We start from the raw sequence: 18,706 nt of genomic DNA, 5'->3' as shown, positions 1-18,706 counted from the left end.
TATAACTTATGTAGACAGTTGGTTGAACAACATAAATACATGGAACCTTGAATAGGACATGAGATTTTGTTGGTTTGTCCCGAGTGATGCCCCAATGAATTCCAGAGTGATTTGATCAGTGAGTGGAAAAGTATTTGCAAAGTCCCCTTTGGGAAATGGTGAGAATGGGGGAAAACTCAACCCCCCCAAGTTGAATTCTTGATATTCTCACAAGCAGTGTGGACAACCAAAACTATAGGCTGAGGCCCCAGTCTTGGGGTTTGTTCATATGAAACTAACCCCACAAAGGATAGGTCAAGCCTACTTAAAATTAGGCCTAGGAGTCAACCCCAAGAGAGTGTCTTTTGTTACTCAGATGTGGCCTCTCTCTCCAGCCAACACAACAAGCAAACTCACCACCCTCCCCCGTCTACATAGGACATTACTCCCAGGAGTGTGGACCTTCCTGGCAACGTGGGACAGAAATCCTAGAATGAGCGGAGACTCAGCATCAAGGGATTGAGAAAACCTTCTCGACTAAAAGGGGGAAGAGTGAAAGGAGACAAAGCACTTGGCTGAGAGATTTCAGAGTCGAGAGGCTATCCTGGAGGTTATTCTTATGCATTAAGTAGATATCACCTTGTTATTCAAGATGTAATGGAGAGGCTGGAGGGAACTGCCTGAAAATGTAGAGCTGTGTTCCAGTAGCCATGTTTTTTGATGATGATTGTATAATGATATAGCTTTCACAATGTGACTGCGTGATTGAGAAAACCTTGTGTCTGATGCTCCTTTTATCTACCTTGTCAACAGATGAGTAGAACATATGGAATAAAATTAAATAATAAGGGGAACAAATGTTAAAATAAATTATTTGAAATGCTAGTGATCAATGTAGGGGAGGGTTAAGGGGTATGGTATGCATAAGTTTTTTTTCTGTTTTCATTTTATTTCTTTTTCTGTTGTCTTTTATTTCTTTTTCTGAATTGATGCAAATGTTCTAAGAAATGATCATGATGACGAATATGCAACTATGTGAAGATATTGTGAATTACTGATTATATATGTATAACAATGATTATATATTAAAAATGTTTGTGTTTCTTGTCATATTTTTTAAATTTAAAATTAATAAAAAATTTTTAAAAATTATAATGCAATATGGATCCTTATCAATATATTTAAATAAATAAAAAGTGGAAGCTCTTTCTCATAAAAAAAAAACGAGTGGTATATACATATGATGGAATATTATGCAGCAGTAAGATGCAACGAGGTCCTGATGCATATGACAACACGGATAAACCTTGAGGACATAATGCTGAGTGAAATAAGCCAGACACAAAAGGATAGACACTGAATGATTTCTCTCATATGAACCTGGTAAAGCCTTATAATGTAGAATATAGGGAACCTAGAGTTACACAGAAGCTAGAGATAGGTGAATGGTGACCTAATGAGGCTGAATTTAAATGTATGGGAATGAATGAAAGTGATGGTAGTTCAGTAATGGGTTTATTAAGTAATATTTCCATACTGAAGGTCAATATGATTTTAAAAGGTTGTATAGAGCCATGTATCTCATCAATTAACAGTACAAATATAAATAAGTTTTTGTATGAACTACTTCAAAGGTATGAACCTTGTACAAAGAGTCAATAATAGAAGGTTATAAGGGGAAAAGTACCATTGCATGCTATGGTCTATATTTAACAGGAAGACATCACCAGTACCATAGCAATACTAGGGGTTAATAATTTGCGGGGAGAGAGAGGAGTTAAGAGAAGTTTGAGATTTTCTCTTTCGTGAGGGTATATTTGTTACTTTTCTCTTTGGAGCAAATAAAATAGTCTAAAATGAAGAGTGATAATCATTGTAAAACTAAGTGAAGATACTGTGAGACACAGATGGTTTATTTTGGACATTATCCATGATTCCCAATGGATGGAGGTGGCAAAGGGTACAATGACTGTGAAGAAGAAAGGTGAAGTGTGGTGTGTATATATGATGGAAAATCATGCAGCTATAGAAAGGAACGAAATCATAAGCATGCAACAAGATGAATGAGCCGTGAGGAAACTATGTTGTGCAACATAAGCCAGAAACAAAAGGACAAACATTGTATGGTCTCTTGTAGAAAATACTTACAAGAAGATCCAGGCTGTGATTGTAAGCTATTATAGCAGTTACATTTATTTCTGAACTTTAAGTGTTATTTGTAGATTCTGCAATGCTGTGCTATATGTGTATAGCCTGATATTTCCCTGGAACTTTGGGTACCTGTATGACACCTAAGACTCAGACTTGGAGTTCTGTAGTTCTGAAAGTCAGTGTTCCTACATATAAAACTGTTAAAGAAATGCAAAACAATATCAGACTTCAATTAAGAGGTAAGAACAAAGCGATTTGGTTGAGAATAAGGTAAATCAGAATACAGGGTAAAGAATGACAGTGTCTGTATTTTAGAACTTCACCACTGCATGAGACCAAAGGAAGAAGGCTTTACTTTGTACAAAACCTAAATTTTCTGTAGCACACAATCTAACTCAACCTGTCTGGATAGTTCATTTTAACAATCGAAATGCATGGAGCCTAGAATGGGAATGAGGGCTTGTTAATTCTGTATAGCTTAAGGTACATACCAAGAGTATATTGAGCAGGTAATTAAAAAGTATTGGCAAAGTCCCTTTAGGGACTGGGAAAAAAATACGGAACTATTAAACTTTCCCACCTGGGAAAGTTTCAAATACTTTCAAACACTAGGGACTCTCAAGCTAATAGGCCATGCCCTTGATCTTGAGGCTTGCTCTTATGATACTTATTTGTGCAGCAGAGAAGCTTAGCCTACCTGTAATTATACCTAATAGTTACTTCCAGAGAACCTCTTGTTGCTCAGATGTGGCCTCTTTATCTCTAAGCCCAACTCTGCAAGTAAAATCATTACTCTCCCCCATAGGACATGATGTCCAAGAGTTTGAGTTTCCCTGGCAATGTGGGACATGACTCCCAGGGATGAATCTGGCCCTGGAACCACGGGATCAACAATGACTTCCTGATCAAAAGGGGGAAAAGAAATGTAACAAAATAAGGCCTCCGTGGCTAAGAGAGCTCAAATAGTCGAGAGGCTATTCTGGAGGCTTCAGCAAGATATTGCTATTTACGATCGTTTGCCAACCCCCAACCTAAACCATTCCTGTAAACCCTAAATAATACCCAGGGTTCTATCTTAGATCCTACAAAAGCTGCACACATTAAGTTTACTTTTTAGACACCTAAAACCTTCAGATGATTCCTAGGCTAGATAAGTCCTGAAACCCAGAGGTGCCATTCTCTTCAAGAACATTAACCAGTTATATACCCCTATCCTATATAGTAGACACCCCTTTGCAACATAAAAAAAGTTAGAATGGGTGTAATCCAAACATCCCTAAAATTGGAAAGCAGATCAAAGGAGGAGTAGATACAGCAGAGAAGTTAGCATATAACAAATTAGTATGACTACTGAATAATTTTATTGATATTTCTTTTTAGTCTCCAGTGTTTTGGACCAGCTAATAGGAAAAACCTGAAACTGTAACCCATACCAAACTTTGAAATCTGTTCTATAACTACTTGTTCAAATATATTTTGAAATTTATTGCTTTTTTGCATCTGTTATATTTCACAGTAAAAAAATGTTTAAAAAATACAGTGGAATGAATAGCACATTAGACAATGTAAAAGAAACAATTAGTGACATAGGTATAAAAACTATCCAAAATGAAACAGAGAAACAAAATGATTTATAACATAATAATTTTTATAATAATATAATAATAAATAACAATAATTTTTAAAAGCATGAGTGAGCTCTGGAAGAACTTCAAGGAGCTTAATATACATGTAGTTGGAATCTACAAAAGAGAAAAGAGGGGACAGAAAACAAGAAATAATGTCTGAGAATACGCAAAATTTGGTGAACATTGTGTCTTTTTTTTTTTTTTTAACATGGGCAGGCACCGGGAATCGAACCCGGGTCCTCTGGCATGGCAGGAGAGCATTGCCTGCTGAGCCACCGTGGCCCGCCCCGGTGGTGAATATTATGAACCTGCAGATTCAAGAAGTTCAACAAATCACAAGCGCAAGAATCACAAAAAAACTACACCAAAGCTCTTCATAAACAAGCTCTTTGAAACCAGAGATAAGGAGAAAATCTTAAAAATAGTCAGAGGGGTATAGATTGGGAGAAGGATCAAAAGAGTAGGAGACACAGCAGAGTAAACAGGATTTTAACAAACAGTAGGACTGCTGAATCAGTATATTAATATGTCATCTTAGCCTCTATTGTTTCGTTTTGGGGCAGCTAGAAGGGAAATCTGAGATGGTGGATAGGTAGCCCATGACAAACTCTGGAATCTTTTCTGTAACTACTTGTTGAAAATTACTGTTTTTTTCTTTCTTTATGTTGTATATATGCTATATTTTACAATAAAAGAAAAAACATTTTTAAAAAGTCAGCCAAGGGGGCAAAAAACCACTCTATACACAAAGAAGACAGTAGACTTCTCTGTGGAAACAATGCAAGCCAGAAAACAGCAAAATATCTTTAAAATACCAAAAGAAATAACTGCCAACTTAAAATTTTATACACAGTGAAAACATCGTTTAAAAACAAAGGCGCGCGGGGTGGGGGGTGGGGAAGTTAAAGTGGCACAGCAGGCAGAGTTCTTGTGTTAGTTAGATTCAGTTGTCAACTTGGCCAGGTGAGCATACCTAGTTTTGTTGCTGTGGACATGAGCCAATGGTATGTGAACCTCATCTGTCGCTAATTACATCTGCAGTTGGCTAGGAGGCGGGTCTGCTGCAATGAGTGAGTTTGACTTAATTGGCTGGTGCTTAAATGAGAGAGCACAATGTAGCACAGCTAAGCAGCTCAGCATTCCTCATCTCAGCACTTGCAGCTCAGCCCAGGCCTTTGGAGATGCAGAAAGAAGTCACCCTGGGGAAAGTTGTTGGAACCCAGGGGTCTGGAGAGAAGACCAGCAGAGACCATCCTGTGCCTTTCACGTAAGAAAGAGCCTCAGTGGAAAGTTAGCTGCTTTTCCTCTGAAGAACTAACAAAATAAATCCCCTTTTATTAAAAGCCAATCCGTCTCTGGTGTGTTGCATTCTGGCAGCTAGCAAACTAGAACAGTTCTCAACTGCCGTCATGGAGACCCGGATTCGATTCCTGGTGTCTGCCATGCAAAAAACAGTAAAAAAAAAAATAAAAACAAAGGCAGGGCAGTGCAACTGTGGCTCAGTGGCAGAATTCCTGCCTGCCATGCCGGAGACCTGGGTTCGATTCCTGGCAGCCTGCCCAGGCAAAGGAAAAAAGCAAAGGCAATAAAAAAATTTTTAAAAAGGGCACCAGATATATAAAGGCTGAAAGATTCACCACCAGCAAACCACTAAAAATACTACAACTATACATTAGAAGTTCTTTAAGTAAAAAGAAAATGATAGTAGATGGAAATCTGGACCTACACAAAGGAATAAAGAACATCAAAATGCTAAACACCTATGTAAACATAAGATATTTTTTCTCATTTTTAAAATCATACTGTTTAAAGCAAAATTAACAATTTTCATGTCGTTCATAACAAATCTAGAAGCAATATATATTACAATAGCAGCACAAAGCTCAGGCCAGGAGAGGGGAAATGGAAAAGGAAGTATACTAACAGAAGGGTCTTAATAAATACAGTGATATATAAGCAGTTCTAATTTTGTACTGTATCGTATTAATTGAAACTTGAGCATACATAATCTGTGACTTTAATGTGTAAACTGTTTTACAGAACAGTGCAAAGACATGGTTCTGATATGCACAAGTTTCAGTTAACACAGTATTGGGAAAAACAAGGAGTGCCTACCATTTTTAAATGATTACCTGTGATAAAAGATACAGTATCCATAAAACAACCACTACAAAAACAAAGGTATAGCTAATACCCACAAATAAGATAAAATGGAACTGTAAAAAAATATTGTTACAAAATAAAGCAGAATAAGAGGAAAATGGACGGTGGATTTAAATCCAACCATATCAATAACCACACTAAATGTAAGTGATCTAAACATCCCCCATTTAAAGGCAGATTGTCATACTAGATAAAAAAGCAAAAAGGACAAGAAATATACTTTAAATACAGACACAAACAGATTAAAAACAAAAGGACAGAAAAAACATATCTTACAATAATCAAAAGAAAACTCGAGTGGCTAATTAACATCAAATGTACCTGAGAGCAAAGAATATTTCCAGGGATAAAATCAGTATGATAAAGAATCACTTCAACAAGTAAACATAATAGCTCTAAAAGTTAATACACCAAATAAATTAATACATGAAGTAAAAACTGAGAATTGCAAGGAGAAATAGACAAACCACAATTATCATAGTCAAAGATTTCAGCACCTCTCTCACACTAACTGTTAGAGCAAATATACAGAAAATCAGTAAAGATAAAGAATACCTGAACAACACTGTTAACAACAATTTGACATTTGTAGAACATTATACCCAACAAGAGCAGAATGCATTTTCTTTTCAAGTGTACACAGAACACTTACCCAGATAAATCATATTCTGAACAGAAAAACAAGTCTCAATAAATTTAAAAACATGTTCTTTTAACCTCTTCTGTTGCTCAGATGTGACCTCTCTCGTCTCAACTGACACAGCAAGCAAACTCACTATCCACCCCCTCTCTACGTGGGACATGACTCCCAGGGGTGTGGACCTTCCTGACAATGTGGGACAGAAATCCTAGAATGAGCTGGAACTCAGATCAAGGAACTGAGAAATTCTTCTCAACCAAAAGGGGGAAGAGTAAAATGAGACTAAATGTCAACAGCTGAGAGATTCCAGAGTCGAGACGTTATCCTGGAGGTTATTCTTACGCATTAAATAGATATCACCTGTTTAGTTAAGGTGTAATGGAGAGGCTGGAGGGAACTGCCTGAAAATGTGGAGCTGTGCTCCAGTAGCCATGTTTCTTGATGATAACTGTGTGATGATTTGGCTGTCACAGTGTGACTGTGTGGTTGTGAGAGCCTTGTGTCCTCTGATGCTCCCTTTGTCTACCTTATCAACAGACAAGTAAAACACAGGGATTAAAAATAAATAAATAATAGGGGAAACAAATGTTAAAATAAATTTAATAGATTGAAATGCTGGTGATCTGTGAAGGGGTATGGTATGTATGAATTTTTTTCTGTTTTCTTTTTATTGCTTTTTCTGAATTAATGCATATATTCTAAGAAATGATCATGTATATTCATGATGATGAATATACAACTATGTGATGATAGTGTGAGTTATTGATTATATAACAAGAACAGAATGATATAAGAATATTTGTGTTTGCATGTGGTTATGTATCATAAAAATAAATAAATTTTTTTAAAAGTCTGAAAAATTCCTCAATGTTTGCAAACAAAATAGCATACTGCTAATTAAACCATGAGTCAAAGAGGAAATAAATACAAAAATTAGAAAGCATTTGGAACTGAATAAAATGAAAAAATACAGACCGAAATTTGTAGGAGTTCCAGAAAGATAGGTGAATAGGATAGACCAAGATCACCCCTGTTCAAATGAACAGCTAGAGAAGTGACAGAAAAATGACTGGGAAAGTGATTCCAGGGTTCACATGATTTGGAAGGGTCTTCTACACTACACAGGAAGGTCCTGATTGAAAAAGCTCAGGAATTGAGACGCAGAGAACCAGACATCATCCAGCTAGTGCAAAGAATCTAATGTGCCCCATTCCAAACAGAGGACCAGAGCCCTCAGGAGCGCATGGACAGGCCAGCGGGGATGAGAAAGAAACCCAAACAGTGTTACTTGAATGTGCAGCACTCACGCACGCCACCCCCCATGAACCACACTCCACATTCCCTCCCCCACCACACCCTACCACCCATCACACCAAGTACCTGCGCCCCACCCCGCCAGAACTCACGCATCCTTGCCCCACACACCCTTCCAGAAAGAGAATCAACCAGAAAATTAGAACTTAAACAATTTGATAAATGAATTCAACCTAAAGACATTATATAGATTGTTACACCCCAAAACACCAAGATATATATCCTTCTTTAGTGTTCATGGAACATTTTCCAGGATAGATCATATGCTGGGGCACAAAACAGTCTTTACAAATTTTAAAAGACGGAAACTATTCAAAGCATTTCTTCTGATCACAATGGAATAAAGATGGAAATCAACAACCACCAAAGATCCAGAACTTTCACAAATACATGGAGGTTAAATAACATACTCAAACAACCAGTGAGTCAAAGAAGAAATTGTAAGAGAAATCAGCAACTATCTGGAGATGAATGGAGATGAGAATACAACCTATCGGAACTTAGGGGATGTAGAAACTGAGAATATGACATATCAAAATGTATGGGATATAGCAAAGGCAGTGCTGAGAGGGAAATCTATTGCCCTAAATGTCTATAATGTCTTGCTAATAAACAAGAAAGTGAAAAAATCGAAGACTTAACTGCTCACCTGGAGAAACTAGAGAAAGAACAGCAAACTAAGCCCAAAGCAAACAGAAGAACAATGACTTCCATATGACTTCTGTAATGCTATAAGAAAGGAAAGCTACAGGCTAATCTCGCTAATGAACATAGATGCAAAAATGCTCAACAAAATACTAACAAATCTAAATTTAGTTTGAAATGCTAGTGGTAAATGAAAGCAAGGGGTAAGGGGTATGGTATGTATAATCTTTTTTTTCTCTGTTATCGTTTTATTTCTTTTTCTGTTGTCTTTTTATTTCTTTTTCTAAATTGATGCAAATGTTCTAAGAAATGATGAATATGCAACTATGTGATGATATTAAGAATTACCGATTGTATATGTAGAATGGAATGATCTCTTAATGTTTTGTTTGTTAATTTTTTTAATTAATAAAAAAGTTAAAAAAATAAAATAAAATAAATACAAAAAAAAATACTAACAAATCGAATTCAACGATACATTAAAAGAATTATACACCACAACCAAGTGGGGTTTATACCAGGAATGCAAGGGTAGTTCAACACAAGAAAAGTAATCAGTGTAATACAGCACATTAACGAATTGAAAGGGAAAATTCACACGATCATCTCGATTGATGCTAAGAAGCACTTGACAAAATTCAACATCATTTTCTGATAAAAACACTTCATAGGGTAGGAAACAAAGGTAACCTCCTTAATATGATGAACGAACAGCATATATGAAAAACCCATAGCCAGCATCATACTCAATGGTGAGCAACTGAAAGCCTTCCCTCTGAGATCAGAAATGAGACAAAGATATCTCTATCACCACTATTATCTATTATTCTACATTTTACTAGAAGTTCTAACCAGATCAGTCAGGCAGGAGAAGATGTAAAAAGCCTCCAAATCAGAAAGGAAGATGCAAAACTTTCATTATTTGCAGATGACATTATTTGTAGATACAATATTTGGAAAATCCTGAGAAATCTAGGACAAAGCTTCTTGAGCTAATAAGGAAATTCAGCATGGCGGGATATAAGATTAATGTGCAAAAATCAGTAATGTTTCTATATAAGCAATGACCTGAGGAGACAATTAAGGAAAAATTTCATTCAAAACAACAACTAAAAGCATCTAGCATTTAGGAATAAACTTAACTAGGGATGTAAAGGACCTGTGCACAGAAAACTACATAACATTGCTAAAAGAAATCAAAGATGATCTGAATGGTAGAAAGACATTCCTTACTCGTGGATAGGAACATTAAATGTAGTTAAAAGGTCAATTCTATCCAAATTGATCTACAGATTTTAGTGCAATACAATCAAAATTCCAACAATGTACTTTGAAGACTTGGAAAAGCTGGTTATCAAATTCATCTGGAAGGGAAAGAGACTCAAATACCTAAAAATATTCTTAAAAAGAAGAATAAAGTGGAAAGATTAACATTCCTGATTTTAAAGCTTAATTTATAGCCACAATAGTCAAAACAGCATGATACTGGCACAAGGACAGAAGTACTGACCAGTAGAATCAAACCGAGAGTGTGGAAACAGACTACCAAATCTATGGTCAACTGATCTTTGACAAGGCCCCCAAATCTACTTAACTGGGACAAAATAGTCTTCTCAATAAATGGGCATGGGAATCTAGAGATAGGCTTCAATTAGAGATAAGAATGAAGTTAATCGGGTCGGGACTAAGGTAAATAAGATACAAGCATAAAAAAAAATTGTCAGTATTTTAGAACTTCATCTACTCTATGAGACCAAAGGAAGAGAAGTTTATTTTATCCAAAACCTAAATTTTCTGTACCACATAATGTAACTCAACAAGTCTGGATAGTTCATTTAAACAACCCAAACACAGGGAGCCCAGAATGGAAATGAGGGCTTATTTCTGTATAGTTTAATGCAGTACTCAGATACATCTCTGAGTATGTTGAGCACATAATTAAAAAGTACTGGCAATGTCCCTTAAGGAATGGTAGAAAAAATATGGAACTATTAAACTTTGCCACCAGGGAAACCCCTGATACACTGTCTCAAACATTAGGGACAATAGGGTAAGCCCTTATTTTTGAGGCTTACCCTTGTGAGGCTTATTTATGAAGCAGAGAAGCTAAGCCTACCTAGTTATGCCTAAGAGTTACTTTCAGAAAACCTCTTTTGTTGTCCAGCTGTGGCCTCTCTCTCTTTAAGCCCAACACTGCACAAGTGAAATAATTACCCTCCCTACTATGTGGGACATGACATTCAGAGGTGAAAGTCTCCCTGGGAACACGGGTTATGACTCCCAGGGATGAGCCTGGCCCTGTCACTGTGGGATCGACAATGTCTTCCTGACCAAAACTGGGAAAATAATTTGAAACAAATAGGATATCAATGGCTGAGAGAGTTCAAATAGAGTCAAGAGATGATCCTGAAGTCTACTCAAGCTTCACCTAGATGTTGTTATTTATCATGGTTTACCAAACCCCAGTCAAAACCATTCCTGCCAACCAAAGAGAACACCTAGCGCTTTATCTGAGATTCTACAAAGGTTCCATATACTATGATTACTTTCAGAAACCTACAACCTACTGATAGGTTCCTAGGCCAGATAAGTCCTGAAACACAGAGGGACCAACCTCTCCAGAACATCAACTAGTTCCATTCCCCTATACCATCTCATCAACAGCCCCTTCCAACATGAAAAAGTTAGAATGGACATAGACCAAATAACCCTAAAGATTGGGAGAAATATCAAAGGAGATGGTGGGGTTATACAGAGAAGGTAAGGTTTAACAAATGTGTATGAGTGCTGAATCAAAATATTGACTTTTTTTTAGTTTCCAGTATCTTGGAGCAGGCAGAAGGAAAAAACTAAAATTGTGGAACTGTAACCCATAACAAACTCTGAAATGTGTTCTATAACTATGTGTTGCAGTGTTCTTTGAAATTTATTGGGTTTTTTGTATATACATTACTTTTTGCACACACAAAAAATTTAAAAATAAAAAAATATATAGTAATAGTATGTGTGGCTCAAATTGCTGCAACCACTATGAAAAGTTATTCTGGGACGGGCCACGGTGGCTCAGCAGGCAGAGTTCTCGCCTGCCATGGCTGGAGACCTGGGTTCGATTTCTGGTTCCTGCCCATGCCAAAAAAAAAGTTATTCTAATTTTATATAAAGTTTTAGAAAACTGTATATATATATATATTTATACTATACCATAATCTATTAAGTATGCATAACAGTATGTCAGAGTTCTTGGATGACCAGGTATATTGTCAATGCGTAGTAATATTTTGAAAGAAATCTTTTTTTTTTCTGAGCAGTAGTTCTCAACAGCGGACTTAAAATATTCAGTAATCCATGCTACAGACAATAAAAAGAAATTTGTGGGATGCAGTTAAAGCAGAAAGAGACTTACAGGGAAATTTAACGCACTTAACACCTACATTATAAAAGAAGAACTGACCTTCACTTTTTTTTATCTCATCTTCCAACTTAATAAGCCAGAAAAAGAAAAATGGATAAGCCCAAATAAGCAGAAAAAAAGGAAATAATAAAAAATAAGAACATAAATCAATGCAAAAAATAAACCAAAAACAACAGAGAATATCAATGAAACCAAACGTTCTCTGAGATCAATAAAATGGATATACCTCTAGCTAGATAGATCAGGAAAAGAGAGAAGACAAAGGTTAACAATATCAGGAATAAGAGAGGGGACATCCCCAGCTCCTACAGACATTAAAAGAATAATAAATGAAAATTAGGAATAGCTCTCTGCCAATAAACCTAAGAAATAAGATGAAACAAACAATTCTTTGAAAGACATAAACTACAAAGTCCACTGGATAAGAACAGTATCTCTATCTTTTAAAGAAAATGAATTTTTAGTTAAAATATGAAATCTGCTCATTAATAGTAGTTACCTTTACACTGTGACTGACTGATTTCTTTCATAAAGTAAATATATTTAATTTTCTGGAGTCTAATTTTTCTGAACTTTACTGTTTTTCTGAGTTTATGAATCAAATTTCCATGTATTTATGAACACAACTATGAATAAAAAAAGTGGTGGATAAAATAAGAAATCTCTTCAGTTAAACAATGCTACCTATCACAGCTTGCCAAACCCCAACCAAAACCATTCCTACAATCCTATAGAACACCTAGGGTGTTACATAAGATTCTTCAAAGGTTCCATGCACTAGGGTAATTTTCCAGAAACTTCAACCTCCAGATGGGCCCCTAGACTAAATAAGTCCTGAAATGCAGAGGGGCCAGCCTCTCCAGAACATACGCCCCACCCCCATCCTATATTATCGACACCCCTTTTCAACATGAAAAACTTAAAATGGGCACAGCCCAAATACTCCTAAAGCCTGGGAAAAGGATCAAAGGAGAAGGAGGAGTTACAACATAGAAGATAAGATTTAACAAATGTAAGTCCTGAATCATTATATCAATATTCTTTTAGTCTCCAGGGTCTTGAAGCAGCTAAAAGGAAAAACCTGAAATTGTGAATTGTCAAACTGTAAATCATACAAAACTGAAATATGTTCTATAATCACTTGTTACAGTGTACTTTGAAATGTGTTACTTTTTTGTATATATGTTGTATTTCATAATAAAAAATGTTTAAAAAATACAAAATCTGCTCAATGATAGCAGGTATCTTCAGGCATTGTGGCTGACTGACTTCTTTCGTTTAGAAGTTTCACTTTTCTGTCCTTTATTAGTTTTCTAAAGAGTATAATTTTCTAAGTCTACTATCTTTTGCTTATTTGTTGTTATTTTTGGTGGGAAAATATTGATGACTTTATACAATACTGTGGCTCTAAAATACTAAATTCTCATTTCATTTGTATTACTTTTTTCTTTAAACTGCTGATATTGATCACAATTGATTCAAAACTACAACCTGTACTTACAAAAGTGTTCATAATTAATCAGAACTGTGTTATTTCCATAATACAATCTCGACTATACAAACTAATTGAGACTCAGTTAAGAAAAACAAGCCAAAAGTAATGCCAATAAATTTATGGCAAGTTTACTTCCACCTAATAGAATAAAAGTGAAAGTATTAGAGAATATCTAAGTTAGTGAATGCAATACTTCAGAAACATTTTTTAACAATAACAAGATAAATTATATTTGGTTTCGTTTAAATACTTTACAGGAAACAGAGTGTAAAGCCAAACATGGTTACTCTTCTGGAGGCATCTGAATTTCTTTTTGGGAAGTGGATCTGCAACACCTAAGCTTGGGAGTTATAAAGTGGGTACTTTCTACCCCTATGTGAACCAAAAAAGTAACGGAAGCTGGTCAAATGGAACATGAAGCAGAGAAACAAATATGAAACCTGGTGACAGCCAGCTATCTTCCTAACCTTGGGTTTGTAAAATATTCCTCAATCTCCATAATGCATTTTCCTTTATTTCTTAGGCTAGTTTAAGCTGGTTTCTTTTACCTGCAACCATAAAATCTATTAAATACAGAGGCTGCATAGAAAAATAAGATAGTAAAGTTGAAGAAGTCTGAAGGAATAGGAACTTTCAAAGAAGAAGTAAGTATTCAACAGTATCAGATAATGCAAAAATGTAAAAGGTTGTGCACTAGATTTAGCAATATGAAGATAAGATCAATTTTGATTACCCTGAGTTGAAAAATAAAAGGGAAGACAGGTTATACAAATTTTAACCATTTATCTAATAACAAAATTTTAACACTTTTCATCCAAGCATTAATGTAATAAAATTTAATAAGTCATCAAAAACTTAATGTATTCTCACAAACAATAGCTTTATCTTAATGAGTGATCATAAAAGAACACATTATGACCATAAGTATACATATCAAAGCCTATCAAACCAAGCCATTACAAACATTCTTCTCCTTAAATGTCACCACTTTGATTGCGAACAGTTACTGTTTTTCCTAGTCAGAAGTCTACCTCCTGACCTTGTTTTACTTAATGCTCAAGAAACTACTGAATGGAATACTTATTTCTATTTGTATTTATTAGATATAAATCTCATCTCCTTGCCCTTTAGGTAACTTTCACCTATTTTGCTCAATTTATGCTACTCTGAACATAAAGATTTTTCCCTCCTATTTTCTCTGGCTAATCTTAAATGTACCTGCTGATAACTTACTCTGATCTCAATGTACAGAGAATAAGTCACAGAATATTCTAACAGCTGATAATGTCCACTGAGATACAGAGTATACAAAGTAAAATATAAACCATATCAAACTGTTACAAATTCTAAAGATATTTACCTACCTTGTAATCCTATGGAGAAGGAAAATTGTCCTTTTACTTTCAACAGTTATATCCCGACTAAGTTTCACAAGTCTCTCATATCTGTCATGCCTTGCATCCAGTTCCTGCTGAAATGCTGAGAATACATTATTATGACAGTAAGTATACATATTCTATACTTGAAGCCTATCAAACTAAAGCATTACAAACTTTCTTTTCCTTAAATGTCACCATCATAATTCCTCAATTACTGTTTTTCCTACTCAGAAGTCTACCTACCTAATGCTCAAGAAACTACTGAATGGAATACTTGTTTCTATTTGTATATATTAGATATAATTGCTCATGTCCTTGCCTTTTAGCTAACTTAACTTCCAACTATTACGCTCAATTTGTTTTAGTCTCAAGTATGGGGAATGAAAGATTTTTATCCTAACTCGCTTTATTTACAGAGAGCCTAATTTGTGACTACCAAACACAAAAACAGTGTTTTAAGTTTTTAAAACAGTCAAAAACCTACATCACAACCACAACCTGATGGTCATCCTCAACATATTTTTCCTACTAAAATTCTTAAAGAACAAAACAATTACTTTATTCTATTATGTAAAAGACTCCATCTGGATTGCTATGAGTATACTTATAACAAAAGGATGCATTAAATACATTTAACTGAAAGAAAATTATTTACCTTTTCTGGACACAAAACTATTGTCTTTAATTATGCACATGTATATGTGTGTGTATATAACATTTAATGAAACAGTACCACTGGGAGCCTGCAGACGCATTAGCTCACCTGTAAGAAAAATAATCTGCAGAATTATTTATTGAGCTTCTACTATGTTCTACCATGTGTTAGTAGTGGAAAATAAAAATGTGGTTCCTGCTTTCCTGAAACTTTTACATACATTATAGTGTCAAATTTTATTTATTAATCACATCATTGTATCCCATACTAGACTGAGCTCCCTGAGCATAGGAACTGTGTTTTATTTAACTTTTGTATTCATAGTATTTAATTCATAGCAGTCATGCATACATGATGATTATCTTGAAATGAAATAGGTAAAATCCTAACCTAAATATTATCTTCGTTAACAACAACAAAAAGATATAGTTAGGGCTTTGTCAGCTACTAATTTGGTTAATATTTTATTCAACTTCTAATTTTTTTATTTGTGCAGAATACATCAATTGGTTGCTCTCTACAGGCCAGACACCTTGCTAAGTCATCTGGAGTGAAATGCTTCTGAAAGTAGTTATTAAGAGAGTTTAGTGGTTTAAGGGTATTTGAAACAATAGGACTCAAAAATTCAGAAAGCTGATATAATTAGGAGTTATAAACTTAAAAAAAAAATTACAATTTCTGGTTTTGGAGATAATTTATATTGTATGTGGTAAGGTATTAAAAAAAAATGTTACCAAGGGAGGACATTGAAAGTAATTTTTTAAGTAGCTTTATGTGGTAATTTTGTGATAACAATCTTGTCCTTACTAAATTGTTTGCAATCATTTCTTAGAATATGTAGCTAGGCATCTCTATGAGGCTCTGAAACCAGTTGTGACATAACTATATTTTTTGGCTACTAGCAAAGTCCTTGATTTGCTTGAGAGAAAAATCAAAAAAGCTTCAAAGGGAAGAAGCTACTTGAGATAGGTCTTGAAGAAAACTGTAGTTCCCCCGAACTCCAAATAAGTACTGGGGGCACAAAGTTATAAGAATTCCAAGTTGAAAGAACTGTGTGTGCAAAGGCAGGCCGAAGTATAAAACAGCAAGATACATTCAGAAACACGCAGTTCTGTATAGGGTGTGTGAGTGTAAAGGTGGGGATACATGACCCACTGTAGTCTTTCAGGAATATATACCCACAAATACACTCTCTATTCAATTACACCTATTTGTTGTATGTTTCTAAATATAACTTGGTGCTGTGGTGGTTTTAAAATATGTCCACAAATAATTTTATATTCCTGCCTTCAAAAAGTAGAGCCTAATTCCCTTCCCCTTAGATATGTGCTGTACTTAGCGACTCATCTCTTCAAAAGAGTGTAGCAAAAGTGACTGTGTGTGACCTCCGAACTTAGGAAGTAAAGGAGATCATGGTTTCCTCCTTGCTCTCCTTCTAGAATTATTCACTATAGGGAACCCCTGCACACGGGTCCTCATAGGTAGGAAAAGCGAGTTGGCTGTTGACAGAAGGCTTAACTTACAAATAGCCCTGAATCCTCCAACCCCAAATAAGTCTTCAGATGGCTGCAAACTTGAACCAACCAGCTAAGTTCCTCTCTGATTCCTGAATTCTAGGGTAATGGACAGAGGCAGACAAGAGGAAGGAGGATTTTGTTTGTTTTGTTTTGAAATTGGAAAAAACTTGGCCAAGTTAAATAGTGAGATAAAGGAGACTGTAAACATAGGAGATTTACTAATAAATATGAGTTCCCACTCTGTGTACAGGCAAAACAAAGATACTGTACCTGTCTTCAAAAAGTCTGAGGAAACAAAATAAAGAACACATTAAAAAATAAATCCAGGTGGGCAATGGTGGCAAGAGTGGCAGAGCTCTCGCCTGCTCTGCAAGAGACCCGGGTTCGATTTCCGGTGCCTGCCCATGCAAAATAAATAAATAAATAAGTAAAATAAACTGATCCATGGTTATATGGCAGTATACAGTAGATGAGAAAATCCTATCAGATGCACAAAAAAAGTTAAACTATGTGGCACATCTAATGTCGATTGACGAGTGTTTACCTGTGCAATCGTAATGGAAAAATAGGTGAAGATCTTTTGAATGCAGATTCAGGGCAGACCTAACACTATCGCAAAATCTCACGGAAAATTAAAAGGTTCGCGTTTGCACATCTTGGCTTCTTAGGGACTGTTTTTCCGGTGCATGACAAGGATGAAAAAATTCTGTTACAACCTCTCTGTTCTCCTTGCTACGTCAACTCAGATTACAGAAAACTTACATTTGAAGGCCAACATCACAGGTGAAGACGAATTAACATCCTTCCCTTCTCTCCTTTGGTTATGAGGGAAATTCTCATGCTTCCTTTTCCTGAACCCTCCTGATCCTTAAATAGGGAACAAAAAAAAGAGTTGGCTAGGACTCTTCCATTACCGAGAGTTGACAAAACAGAAAAGGGCAACCCCTTTCCTTCCAAATCTCGCAGGGACCTCGCCCAGGAGGCTTTCTCCATACACTGACAGAGAATAAGAAGCCCTGCCCCCACTGTCCTCAGCATCGCCTCGTTCAGCCTTCATCAGTTACTGAACTGGGGTAAAATAAAAGGGCGAGGATTTATGAAAACGAGGGGCGTAAGTAAGGCCAATCAGGCCGAGGAAAGAACCACAGTCGCCAACCCCATCCCTAGCCTGCAAGGGAAGAGGTCAGCCCTCAAGGATGAGAAGTCGAAAATCCGACAAAAAAAGCTGGAGGTCCTCCCACTTTTGAAAAAATAACACCCAAATGCTGTTAAGGACACCACCTTCTTTGTTGCTCATGTCGTCTCAGCCTACGGTAAGATGAACGGAGACTAACGGCCTTGGAGACAGCTGAGTACTCAAGTTGCCGGCCGTTGGCGGCAAACCAATCACCGAAATAAGATTCCTTCGCGAGGAACTGCCTGCAGCCAGGACGATGTCGCCGCGCTAGCCGGAAACGCACGCCGGCACCGACCCAGACCCGTTTCTTCGCCCTTACACACTTCCGACCTGCGTCCCTTCCGCCCCGCCCCGCTGGCTCCGCCCCCGCCAGGGCCCGAAGGACCTCGTACCTTCGCGCCTTCGTGCCTGCCCTCTGCTGTGCCTGAAGCCAGAAGCGAGTCTACACACCTCGTAGCCTGCGCTGTTAAAAAAAAAAATAAAACCAGTATATCCTCCTGGAAGTGATATCTGTGTGGACGTGTGAGCAGCGAGAAAAGTGCGTAACTTTT

The 18,706-nt window shown here is 36.3% G+C and overlaps 1 protein-coding gene across 1 annotated transcript in view; it reads right to left on the bottom strand.

The window, feature by feature from the left end:
* TSNAX (translin associated factor X) overlaps positions 1 to 18,505 on the bottom strand; it is a 57,640-nt gene extending 39,135 nt beyond the window's left edge. Inside the window, exons 1-3 of the mRNA XM_077168343.1 lie at positions 18,260 to 18,505; positions 17,741 to 17,845; positions 14,792 to 14,906 (exon numbers count right to left, since the gene is read on the bottom strand). Coding sequence (XP_077024458.1) covers positions 14,792 to 14,906; positions 17,741 to 17,845; positions 18,260 to 18,275 — 236 coding nt within the window. The 5' untranslated portion in view covers positions 18,276 to 18,505. The remainder of the gene's footprint in view (positions 1 to 14,791; positions 14,907 to 17,740; positions 17,846 to 18,259) is intronic.
* Positions 18,506 to 18,706: the final 201 nt, after the last annotated feature.

This window comes from Tamandua tetradactyla, chromosome 7, assembly GCF_023851605.1.
Source record: "Tamandua tetradactyla isolate mTamTet1 chromosome 7, mTamTet1.pri, whole genome shotgun sequence".
Lineage (NCBI taxonomy): Eukaryota > Metazoa > Chordata > Mammalia > Pilosa > Myrmecophagidae > Tamandua > Tamandua tetradactyla.
This window is presented reverse-complemented; position numbering and strand designations above follow the sequence as displayed.